Here is a 12730-nt window from a genome sequence, read left to right on the forward strand (position 1 = left end):
GGCTGGAGTGCAGTGGCCGGATCTCAGCTCACTGCAAGCTCCGCCTCCCGGGTTCACGCCATTCTCCTGCCTCAGCCTCCCGAGTAGCTGGGACTACAGGCGCCCGCCACCTCGCCCGGCTAGTTTTTTGTATTTTTTAGTAGAGACGGGGTTTCACCGTGTTAGCCAGGATGGTCTCGATCTCCTGACCTTGTGATCCGCCCGTCTCGGCCTCCCAAAGTGCTGGGATTACAGGCTTGAGCCACCGCGCCCGGCCCCTAGTCACTACTTTTAACTGGATAACCATAAATGTAATCTGAATCTCCCCCATTGGTTCATTAGAGATGGAAGTCTCCACTCTTAGCAATGCATTTCTTTGGCAGAAGTTCCCAAATAGACCACCTGCACCAGGATAATTGGGTGGCTTGTTAAACTTGCAATCTCCTAAAGTTCAATCTAGACCTATTGCCTCAGAATCTCTGGGGGATGACTCCTGATTCTGCCTGCCCCAAGGTGACAATGATATACACTGAGGGTTCAGAAGCACCAGAATGGGCCACTTAAAATGCTACTGTCCTCTTCTGGAGTAGTAAGTTAGGTCTCTGGAACTTAGGTCTTTGTGGCCAAGGCCTGTGGAGCTTTCAAGGTTTCCTAATGTTGAAATCACTAAATACACAGAGAAACTTTGAGTAGACAGAATTTCTATTTTTCTGGAAGTGTCTTTTTTTTTTGAGACGGAGTCTCGCTCCGTCGCCCAGGCTAGAGTGCAGTGGCGCGATCTCGGCTCACTGCAAGCTCCGCCTCCCGGGTTCACGCCATTCTCCTGCCTCAGTCTCCCGAGTAGCTGGGACTATAGGCGCCTGCCACCACGCCCGGCTAATTTTTTGTATTTGTAGTAGAGACGGAGTTTCACCGTGTTAGTCAGGATGGTCTCGATCTCCTGACCTCGTGATCCGCCCGCCTCGGCCTCCCAAAGTGCTGGGATTACAAGCATGAGCCACCGTGCCCGGCCTGGAAGTGCCTTTAAAGTCACTGTTCCATTACTTTATTGTAACTGATGGGCTTAAAATAACAAAATGAGTTAATTTGTGTCCTGCTACAATCCTGAGATTTGTGGTGAGCATGATATGTCACCCCAGCACTGCCAAGGACCCCACAACAGCCCAGAAGGCTAGACCAGTGGGTAGGATACCACGCTCCTCCCTGGGCTCAGGGGGTCAGATTGGGATCCCAGTGAGAATTAGCTCATTCAGGCAAAATCCTTAATGAGGTCCTGGGTTGGGGAAGGGTGGGACCCATAGGAACAGTCTGTTACAGAAGAAAGCACCTCCCAGGTCTAAGACTGGAGGGAGCTGAATTGAGGAAAAGGTTGCGACAAATGGAGACCCTGAAAGTGGAGAGGGAGATGCTGAAAGGAGAGAGAGAAGCTTTGCAAATGTTTCCTCCATTGAGCGAGCTCCTCAGAGTGGGCAGCGTATGGACTTGCTCACCAACGTATCCCCAGGGCCCAGCCTCAAAATATTTGTTGTATGAATGACGCCTGAAAGAGAAGAGCATGGGTACCTGTCCCGCCAGTGGCATGGAGCATTTTCAAGTGATCCACCGTCATCTGTAAGACCTCGGCTTTCTCCAGCTTGGAAGAGCCCTGCGGGTACAGAAGACAGAAGGGTGGGGCCTCCAGCTGACCATGTCGCTGTGTGGTGTCATCAGCACTCAATGTCTTGATTTTCTCACCTTCCTTGCACTCCACTGCTGCCTGCAATTGGGCTTCTGCTTTGGCCAAATTCTCCAAATCTAGAACATTCTTTTCAGTTCTCCTCTCAGACCACCTGTACACTGTACGGCTGCCGATCGTCTTTCCTGAAACCACTCCTCCCTTGACTTGCACGACACCACTGTTTCTGGGCTCTGCTTTCACCATGCCTCTTGATCTGCCATCTCTTAGCACAGTAGTGTCCCTTCTGTGTTACTTTGCATTTTGCTGCTCCCTGCAGAGGGGCTTGTCACCTCCATGGCTTTAACCTCCATCCTCAGAATGCCTCTTAAACCAGCTCTTCCAGGAATCCAACTTCAGACTCCATGTGCCCAAGATCTAGCTCATCATCTTATCCCCAGACCACTTCTCTTCCTTTTTTACTCTCTTGGGAAATGCTTCCTAAGCCTCCCAGGTGAAGCCTGAAGATCAGACACTCCATGGGAGTCCCTTGAGGGCAGATACTAGGTCTAGTTCACGGCTGGTACTGTGACGGTTTTAGTGAACATCTGTGGGATGACTGACTTGTTCTCACCAGCATAAGGGAAGGCAGAGGACCTGTGACCTATGCCTTGGTGCATAGGGTGAGAATCTCCTAGGCTGAGCCCACTGTCTGATTCCCCACTGTAGTTCCCCTGCCATAACATGCTCGATGGCAGAGTGCTCACTCCCTGAGCAGCCTGTTCCACTTTCAGATCACTCTGGAAATGTCTGTAGTGCGGATGGATGGGGGCTTGAGAATCACATAGTCCTGTGCACTGCTCTTTACTAGCTGTGTGATCTGGTATAAGTTACTTCACCTCTCTGTGCTTCAGTTTTCTTACCTGTGCCTTACCTGGGCATAATAATCCCTACCTTTCGGGATCATTCTGAGGAGTCAGTTCAATGGGATAATGGACATAAAGCCACCTGAGACACCTAAATATAAATTTCCATTCCTCTTACCCTGGCCAGTGACAGATATTGGTAAATGAACACAGCATCTCAGGCAGCTGTTACCAATCAACGAGAGATGCCACGAGAAACAAACCTCATCTGCCACCCACACAGTGTTTCCTCTAGCACAATCAGCAGTGTCACATACCTGTTTCTCAAAGGCAGTGGGGACCAAGCGTCGCAATTCAGACAGGCTACTGTTAATGCGGTCTCGACGCCGTTTCTCTATGATCTAAACAATCATGACAAGAAGTTACTCACAGGTGCGTCATCAGTTTCCAAAGTGCCTTGATGGACATCAACTCATATTTACCCACACAGTGTTTTTGTGAGGGAGATCAATCCAGTCTTACTTTATGGTGGAGAAAACCAAGGCCCAGAGAAGGACAGTGATTTGCTTAAGGCCACACAGCAACAAAGTGCAGAGCTGGGAGTATAACTCAGACCTCTTGTCTTGGTCTATAGGGGTGATATTCAAGATGTTTAACCGCTGGTACAGCAGGGCACAGCCAGTCAGAATGAGGACACCAGCCACGGTGCGGGAGCAGGCCCTGGAGGCCCCCACTGGGCCAAGAAGGAGACCCCGTCAGCTGTGAGGTCATGAGATGGTGAGGAAAGTCCCACATGTTGTTCTCTCTAGCTGCAGAGCCCTTCCACTCACACACCCTCATTCTTCCCTCACAATACTGGTAGCAGAACACTGGGAGCAGGACAGCTTTGACCCCATTTTACAGATAAGGAAAACGAAGGCTGGAAGGAAGTGGTTTGCCTAAGGGCTTAGTCAGTGTCAGGCTGCTCTCTGCCAGACCCCAAGTGTCTGGACTCCCAGTGCGGAAGCACAGCTGCATCCTGGGAGGAAAGTGGGGCTGAACACGACGGACAGATGACAACAGCACGCGGGGATCCTTCTTCTGTCCCCTCCCCCACCCTGGCACACTGAGGAGGATGAAAATTCTGGACTCAGAGAGGAGACAGAAGATAGGATGGGGGGCAGGCTGGAACAACAATCATAATGGCCTATTGTGTGTCTGCTATTGTTACATTAATGCACTTAATCTGCAAAGCAGCCCTTTGAGGTGGACCCTGTCATTATTCCAGTTACACAAAGGAGCAAATCAGGCTCAGAGAGGTTAAGAGGCTTGCCGGGAATCACCCTGATAGCTAGTGACAGAGCAAGGATTTGAACCCAGGTAGTTAGCTTCACGGTGAAGTTTCTGCCCAGGGTTCTCCCCGCCAGACTGGAGGGGATTCATGGCAACGCTTTGTTGGGCAACTCAGAGGCTGAGACGGACACTCACCCCTCTGCGTTTCTTCCTGGCTTGCATCTGTGAAGGGCTGGGGGTGGACAGCGGCCTGGCCATCTGGCTGGAAAGGAAAAGAAAAGCTGATTTTTCAGGGCTAGGGGACCGTCTCCCTGGCCTGGGCCGACCTCGGGACAGGAGGAGCCGCAGGGCGGGCCTGGAAGGAGGAGTTTGCTCTCCCCTTCTTCCCGGGGACTCATTTAAACCCAGGTCAAGTCCTCTCAAGCACTCTGGGCCTACTTTGGGCTCTTGGTCCTGACCTGCTCGGCCTCGGCCTCGCCCCTCGCCCCTCGCCCCTGGCCCCTCGCAGCGGCCGTCGGGGAACCGCACACCGCGGCGCGGTAGCTCCGGCTCCTGCAACCCGATCCCCGAGGGCGGGGCGGGCGAGGGCACTGGCCGGCGGCGGCGGGGCTGGGCCTGGCGGGTTGGGTTTCAGAGGGAGCCGCTGGGAACGAGCGTGGAAAGAGCAGATGCCGCTGCTTCCCACGGGCCGGGCGCGCCGGCCGCCCGCCCTCCGCCCCGCCTGCAGCTGCCGCCTCCTCCCACGCGGTGCGGCCGGGGGCGAAGGGGAGGCGGCATCTGGGTCACAGGCCCTTCTCGGATGCTCTGGGACACTGCCCTGGCCTCCCAGAAGGCCCCGTCCCCGCAGCCTCGGCCACTCCTCCCACTTCGTGCCTTCCCTCTGCAGCCCCGGTTGAATGATGGATGTTTGCTCACACCCCAGGAGCTCCCATTACAGAGAAGAGGCTCAACCCTGGGGGGAGCTTTTCCTGCCCAGACTCTGACCAAAATAATCTCCAGCCCAACTGCTAACCCTTCTTAAGGTTTTCTGCTTCAGAAGTTCTCTTAGAATGGTGAGGATTCGCTGGGTCCACTGAGGCATCATTGGTTTGGCCAACACTTCTAAGGCCTTATTCAGGCCTGGGTGGGTGGTGGTGCACTCAGCCAGACCCCAGCCCTCCCTCAGCTCAGCTCCAGTGGGCAGACACTGCACCAACAAACAACAAACAAGGTGACTCCCCTGCCATTTCGGAAGACATAACGCCACACATCTGAACAGGAACCTGCAAGCTGGACTTCACCCACACCTGCTCCTGCTGCCCCTGGGTTCCCCATCTCAGTGAAGGTACCCCAGTTCTGCAAGGTGGAAAGTTGATGCTGTCTTCGATTCCTCCTCCTCCTTGCCCCCACCTCATCAAAACCTGCCCACACTATGTCTAAAATACATCTCATGTCTGTCTTCTTCCTCTCCGCCACTTCTCTCAATGCTACGCCTCTATCATCTTTCATCTGGATGACTGCAGGAGCTTCTTGTTGGGTCCTTTTACAACCTCTTTGACTCTCTACAAACCTATCTCCACACTGCAGGCAGAGTGATCATTTAAATCTGATCATATCACTCACTTCAAACTCCTCCGTGGCTCCCCAATGTGTTTTTGTTTGTTTGTTTTGTTTTTTTTTTGAGATTGTAGTCTCACTCTGTTGCCCAGGCTGGAGTGCACTGGCATGATCTCGGCTCACTGCAACCTCTGCCACCCAGTTCAAGTGATTCTCCTGCATCAGCCTCCAAAATAAATGGGATTACAGGCACCCACCACCATGTCTAGCTAATTTTTGCATTTTTAGTAGAGACGGGGTTTCACCATGTTGGCCAGGATGGTTTTGAACTCCTGACCTCAGGGGATCTGCCCACCTCGGGCTCCCACAGTGCTGGGATTATAGTCATGAGCCACCATGTCTGGCCCCAATGTTTTTTAAGATCAAGGCCACCATCTTTCAGGTGGTCCAACTGGCCCCTGTCAACCCCTCCAGACTCAACCCTCTTCCTCTGTATGCTCCAGCCTATGAATGCACTAACTCCTTCTGCAGTTGCACATACTGTCCCCTAGCCTAGGTCCACCATCTCTAGTCCACCCATCACCCCAAGCCCCAGTCCCTTTGCCCCATAACTTCTACAATCCATCAGATCTCAACTCAGATGGCACCTCCCTGGGGAGCCTTTTCTAACATTCCTCCTCCCACTAGTATCCCCTGCTCAATACTCTCCTAGCACCCTGCTTTCACAGCATTTATGCCAGTTTGTTGTTTTATATTTATATGGTTATTTGATTGATGTCTATCTCTCCAGCAAATCCGTAAGCTCCATGAGGCCATGAGCCATGTCTGTTACATTCACTATTGCAGCTTCGAATACAGCAGAACTCATGGTAGAGCTTTCTTCTCTCATCCATGTATTTGGCATCACTGGGGAACAGAGACTTAAGCACCATAAAATCTACGGCCTAGGACTTTGTGGAATGGGGGCATATATGACTTACCAGAAAGGTCCCAGCCCATGTGACTACCTTTTTGGCATTTGAATTTGGATCATTTTTATCAACTGCTCAGAGAAGGTTGCAGAAGAGACCAGATAGCATTTGTCAAATCCTACTGCTATGTCCCTGGCTTTGTCCAGATACATCTGGAAAAGGATATCTCCCACCCAAACATCTGGACAAGCAGACCTGGTAAGAAGTCTGTAATAGCTCCTAGGAGGGAGGGCCCAGCAAGCTAGGTCCAGGCTCAGATGGCCAGATCCTGAGATCTAGGGGCAGCTTGTTTACAAAGCCTCACTGGTTCACTGGGGACAAGCCCCAGGAGCCAAGACACACTAAGAAACACGACCTTTGTTCCCCCCAGCTTGATAAAGCGTCTCTTCGGGTATTGGGTTAGCCTTGTGCACGTCACTGCCTCTCAGCCTGATCCCTCCGCTGGGACCATCTGTTGGAGGCTGATGCACCCATTTCAGGGCAAAGCAGTGCTGCCATCCCTTTTTCCAATCTCCCGGTCAGCTTCTCCCTGTTGTATTATTTCCCCCGTTCTCCTCTCCCCATATCTCAGAGGCAAACCTCACGTTACAGTTTTCTTGGCAACATTATGTGTCTTTCCCTCCTTTAAGCCTTACAAAAGCCCATCTTACAGATGAGGATGCTGAGCTTCAGGAAGCTAAAGCAGCTTGCCCAGCCTACCCAGCTGCTAAGGAGCAAAGCCAGCAGGGAATCCGAATCTTCTGGCTCCGCTTCAGCATTGTTTCCCTTCTAATTCCTACTTCCTGTCTGTCTGAATAGCCTTCCAGACCCCTTATTTTTAAAGTTCCCAAGAGCCCAGCCAGAGCTCTCTTCCAGCCCACGATCTGGCCGTGACAGTGGGAGGAGGTATGGGATTCTCTTGTCTGAGAATCTGAAAATGACACAGATTTTCATGGACCCAGAGAAGATACATTGACCATCAGGATCTGCTCCATAGGCCTCTAGTGGCTCCTGGCCAGAATTCTGGGGCAGTCTCTTATAGCAGGAAAGCTTTCCAGGTGGTCCTGACCACCCTCAGTGCCGAATTCCCCTGGGAACTCCCCCGTGGAACCCTTGCAGATGACCCTAATCATTTTGTGTCAGCCAAAGGCAGAATCACCATGTCCCAAATGAAGGGATCTCAGAGAGAGCTGAGTCCATTTGTAAAATGAGGAAACTCAGAGCGGAAGGGATCTTCCCCAGGCCACATAGCAAATTAGACGAAAATCCAGAACTACAGTCAAGTCTAGTGTCTGGTGACTTTTTTTTTTTTTTTTTTTTTTGAGATTGAGTCTTACTCTGTCACCCAGGCTGGAGTGCAGTGGTGGGATCTCAGCTCACTGCAACCTCCGCCTTCCAGGTTCAAGTGATTCTCCTGTCTCAGCCTTCTGAGTAACTGGGATTACAGGCACGTGCCGCCATGCCTGGCTAATTTTTTGTATTTTTAGTAGAGACGGGGTTTCACCATGTTAGCCAGGATGGTCTCCATCTCCTGACCTCGTGATCCGCCCATCTCGGCCTCCCAAAGTGCTGGGACTACAGGCATAAGCCATTGCACCCAGCCTTTCGTGGCTTTTAATCTGGGGCTTTCGCCAGTGCACCCCATATATTCATCATACCGTCATGTAGATTTGGAGCCAGTACTTTTTGTTCTATACTGCACTTCCACATCTATTTGTCTAATTTATTGCATAATAGCCCTGTGAGTGAAGTATTATTTGGGCCATTTCACACTTAGGAAAAATAATCATTTTACAGGTGGAGTGACAGACACCGGAGTTCAGAATCACTCCAGTAAGTCCAGTCTTCAGACTTCTGGTCTTTTCATTAGACCATGCTGTCTCATAAATATGTCGCCCCCCCCCCCAACTGAATGGTGACCGCTTTGACAACAACATTTACTGGAAGTTACTTTGTATCAAAGTAGGGAGTTATGTAACTTTATGTACATTACTTCATCAAACCTTATCCTGTGAGGCAGGAATGCTAATGCATTCCCATTTTGAAAGGGAGAAAACTGAGGTTCAGAAAGGTGTAAAAGTCACTGGCCAAAGTTAATGGTGGTAAGATTCAAACTCAGGTCTATCTGACTCCAAGGCCACCACCTTATATTGTTCGGGAAGAGGACCCTGATCCAGGGTCTGAAATGTGGCAGGTGCTCATTAGATATTTGCAAAGGGAGAGGAGAGGCTGTCCTCTCAGTTTGGACTCATCCTGTGTCGGGGGCCAGGTTCAGATGAGAGCTCTGTGGGTAAGTTTCACAGATGTGGCAGGACTGCCACCAGGCAGATGCCCACAGTGACGGTGGAACACACTCTGCTTTTTACTCTCATGTTTCTGAGTGTGGGGGACTTGCGCCCTGCCCCTGACCCCGAGAGGCTGGCTGCCTCCATCCTGCAGCCCTTGTCAGTGTTTATCTGCTTTCTGTGTACATGAAGCTCTTCTTCCCTGAGAGTTCCCTGAGGGCAGAGGCTGAGCAGGATACATCTGGCCCCCCTATGCCCAGCCCGGGGTCTGGGCCACAGCAGGCATCGTTCAGTGCTCCCTGAATTGAAGCATTGATGTCTGCTGGGGGGGAGGGCCCTTTGGTGATTGCTACAAAGAGGCATCTATAAGTCAGCCTCTACCAGATGTCCAACTGCTTTCTCTCCTCAGAGGGGTCTGCTCCTCTAAGGACAGTGTCTAAAAATGGGCTCTGTACATATAGGAAATGCTATATGTATAGGAAAAAACTGCCACTGATCCTTTATGCCTCATGTGAGCAGTTGCCCAGATGCCACCATCTTCAAGAAACCCTCCTTGCTATCTTTGGTTGAGAGTGACCTCTCCTTGCTTAAGTGCCCTCAGAGCCCACAGTCTGTCTCCTTTCCATCCTGTCCATGGTGTTTTTATGACCTGGCAGGTCACTGACTGGGCTGCAAACTCGTGGAGGACAGAAGCCAGCTCTGATCAGCCTAGTTCTCTGGCATCAATTTTGTGCCTCTGATCTATGAAGACCCAATGCCATTGAATTTGAGACCCCGCTCCAACACTACCACATGGTGCTGTGCCCTTTCCTGGCCCTTAACAGGCACAGGCTAAGATAACTGCTTCTCTAAATAGCAGTTTCTGCTAAACAATTAAAAAAGGCTAATATGTTGTATAGTGTATTGTATTATACACCCTAAAAACAAACGTACAGGATGCAAGAGGAATATCTATTATGGCATTTTCCTGGGATTTGTGACTGAGGCAGGATCCCTGGATCTCAGAAAACTGGAGAGCACTAAAATTACAAAATGTCCTCAAAAATATCCCTAAGAATTCCTAAGAATTAACTGGGCCCGACACACTGGCTTATGTCTGTAATCCCAACACTTTGGGAGGCCAAGGCAGGAGGATCACTTAAGCCCAGGAGATCAAGGTTGCCATGAGCTATGATCATGCCACTGCACTCCAGCATGGGCAACAGAGTGAGATTGTGTCAAAAAAAAAAAAAAAAAAAAAAAAAAAAAAAGAGAGAGAGAGAAAGAAAGGAAGGAAGGAAGGAAGGAAGGAAGGAAGGAAGGAAGGATTGATTAACTGAATTCCCCTCCAATTCTGTTCTAGAGAGTCAAGTCTGGATGAGCCAAGAGAGATGAGGTATCCCTTTCTTTTCCACTGCTGTCTTTGTTTTACTGATGGGGAAACAGACTCAGGACACACTCTGTCAGGGAAACCAATGGCCTAAGACCACGTAGTGAGTTGGTGGCAGATTTGGGGCTGAGACCCAGGTCTTCAGACTCCCAATCAGCCCTGCAGCTCTTTCAGGGTGCTGGGAATCACATGGTGTGTGCCTAAGCATGTGCTGTGCTAAGCCCTTGCCATACTTTACCTCATTTGGTTTTCCCAATACTTCTATGAATTTGGTTCTATTACTCATGCTCATTTAACACATAAGTAAACTGAAGCTTAGACAGTTCGCAGAACTGCGAGGTAGCAGAACTATACAAGTGCAATTTGTTCGACAGGTTTGAAGCAGGTCAGACTGTCTACCAGGAGCTGAAAGACACTGGCAGCAGGGGGCACGATAGGAGGCACACTGGAAATGAGGTCTAGGCCCTTGCAAGTTGCTTATTATTTTCTTCAATACTAAGACCCTAAACCCAAAGTCCAGTTTGCTCAAAGGAGGACAAATTTTCTTCTTCCTGAAATAATTTGTGGACTACATGAAAACTACATCCAAACTAGGATAAAATTGGGAACGAATGGGGTTAGTCTGTATCGTCAGCAGATTCCGGACAGGGGCTAGGGTACCATCAGTCTATGAGAGTTTTCTAGAATCTCCAGGGAAAACTCCTTGCCAGGCCACTTCAACCGGTAGATGATAATCCACTAGCCACCAGATCACCCGAGCTGAACTCTATCTCCGTGCCAGCATCCCCAGCCCTGCACCACGGAGAGCGCGCAGGATCCAGGCACTCGTGCGTGTAAAGGCACAGCCCGCACACGCTCCACACGCCGACACCTGTGGCCCCGCGCTCACCCGCCTCCGCCCAGGCGGTGCTGGAGGGCTGGCCCGCCTGCTCGGCGAGCCCGTCGGGCCGACCCCCACGCCGCCCGTCCTCCGCGTGCTCAGTCCCCGCATCCCGGCCCTTACCTCAGCTCGCCCTCTTGGCCCACGTCAATGGGTCCATCGGACTCGCCGTCGGAGCCGCTCGGCTCCTTGGGTCGCTTCATGGCGAACGCAGGCTGCCCGGTCTCAGCCCCGCGGCTAGGGCTCCCAGTCGGGAAGTCGGGCCCCGCCCCGGCCCCGCCCCGGCCCCGCCTCAGGGGCACCGCCGCCGCCCTTTCCCAGGGCCCTTTCCTGCGCCGCAGCCCCGGGCGCCCAGGCGCCCCTTCGCCCCCGCGGCGACGCGCCGCCGAGCCGTGGGAAGGCCCTGGGCGGTCGCCGCCTTCACCGACGGCTGGGAGGTCCGGCTGTGCTCCGATGTCTCGGCTGCCGCGCGCTGGGTGGCCTTGGGCAGGTGCCCTGGGAGGCCCCGCGGGGAAGCCAGGAGTCCCGTCTGTCCCGGGGTCACCTGGGCGCTGCTGGCCCGTAGAGGCGCCGCTTCGATGCCCGGGATTCCGCAAGGGTCAACCCCGCGCGCTCCTGCCTCCTGGTGTTCTGGAGGCAGCAGACACATCAAGTTTGTCGAGGTTAGTGGGGGTGGTTGGGGCCTGATCCTCAACAAGAATTCCCCAGCAGCTCCTCCATAGGGGCCCGAAGCAAGTGGAATAGTGTGGTGGGGGCAAGGGGAAGACACACTTCTGAGAGGTGGCGGTCACCCCCAAAAGGGACGGCTGAAGTTGTGGCCACAGCGTCTAAGAAAGCTGGGCTCTGGCCGAGGTCCCTAAAGGCCTGGCTTGGTGGCAGTGGTGGGTTGTCCCTGGGAATCAGTTCCCAGTTCCCAGTTCACCAGAGGTCGGGTTGTCCTGGGCGGCCAGGAGGCCAGGAAAGGGCTCCTTCTAGACGCTATGGCAGGGCCTCAAAGTGGGAGAAGGAGAGGAAAAGGGAAGACACCCTCCAGCCTCTCTTCCTGGGGCCTCTGCTTCTGACAACACACCAACCTGTTCACTCAGGGAGGGCTCTAGCTGCCCTGTCCTTAGGGAGGGGGACTCGTGGGAAGTTCTCAGATTCCACCGGTCATCCTCAGGCGCCCAGTACCTCAGAGAAGCTCCCAAGGCTCCAGAGGAAGCTGCATGAGAGCATCCTGGAGGTGGACTTCTTGGGCAGGGAAGAGGAGATAGAGGAGGTCTTGGTGTGCTGGGTTAGACATGAGAGAAGTCTTCCTTTTTGCCTGCTACCAGGTCAGGCCCTGAGGGAAGCCACCCTTTCAAGTGGGAGAATGGGGTTGGTCATCTGAGAATAACTGTGCTTCCACCCTCACAGCAAGGCCTGCTTGCTGGGGGACACTTGATTACTTGATGGGGAAGAATGTTCCTGTGCCCCCTTCCACACACATCCACAGACACAACCATTTGGCCAGGTATGCAAACACATACACACAGACAGACTTACAAATACATACTGGTAGGCGCAACTGTCATGAGCGATCAGTACCAGGAAGCCCTGGTTGGTCGCCCCAGCCACAACTATGGACTCTCATTCCAAATGCCCTCAGTACTCACATCACTTCTGCAGGCTCATGCCAGTCAGTGGAAACCTCAACCAACAGAGAAGTTGCACAATCCATGCGCTATGCATTCCCTGGAAAGGCAGAAGTCAAGGAAGCCTCCTGGATGTCTGCCCTGTGTAATTGACTGAGATAGCAAAGATTGGAAGAAAAGCAGGTTTGCAGGGGAAGGTCAAGGGCTCCATGGTGGACATTTCATGTGAGATGTCTTGGATCATCAAAATATAGTGCACAGTTAAATAGAGGGTCTGGAGTTCAGGAAAAGAGGTCTCAGCCGGATATTAAATTTGGACGTCATTA

At 52.3% G+C, this 12730-nt stretch overlaps 1 protein-coding gene across 1 annotated transcript in view; it reads right to left on the bottom strand.

Moving 5' to 3' along the window:
- HEYL (hes related family bHLH transcription factor with YRPW motif like) overlaps positions 1-11072 on the bottom strand; it is a 17843-nt gene extending 6771 nt beyond the window's left edge. The window contains exons 1-4 of the mRNA XM_017854868.1: positions 10915-11072; positions 3967-4033; positions 2817-2900; positions 1543-1624 (exon numbers count right to left, since the gene is read on the bottom strand). Coding sequence (XP_017710357.1) covers positions 1543-1624; positions 2817-2900; positions 3967-4033; positions 10915-10994 — 313 coding nt within the window. The 5' untranslated portion in view covers positions 10995-11072. The remainder of the gene's footprint in view (positions 1-1542; positions 1625-2816; positions 2901-3966; positions 4034-10914) is intronic.
- Between the last annotated feature and the right edge of the window lie 1658 nt (positions 11073-12730).

This window comes from Rhinopithecus bieti, unplaced genomic scaffold (assembly GCF_001698545.2).
Source record: "Rhinopithecus bieti isolate Rb0 unplaced genomic scaffold, ASM169854v2 scaffold_39946, whole genome shotgun sequence".
In the NCBI taxonomy this organism is placed as follows: Eukaryota; Metazoa; Chordata; class Mammalia; order Primates; family Cercopithecidae; genus Rhinopithecus; species Rhinopithecus bieti.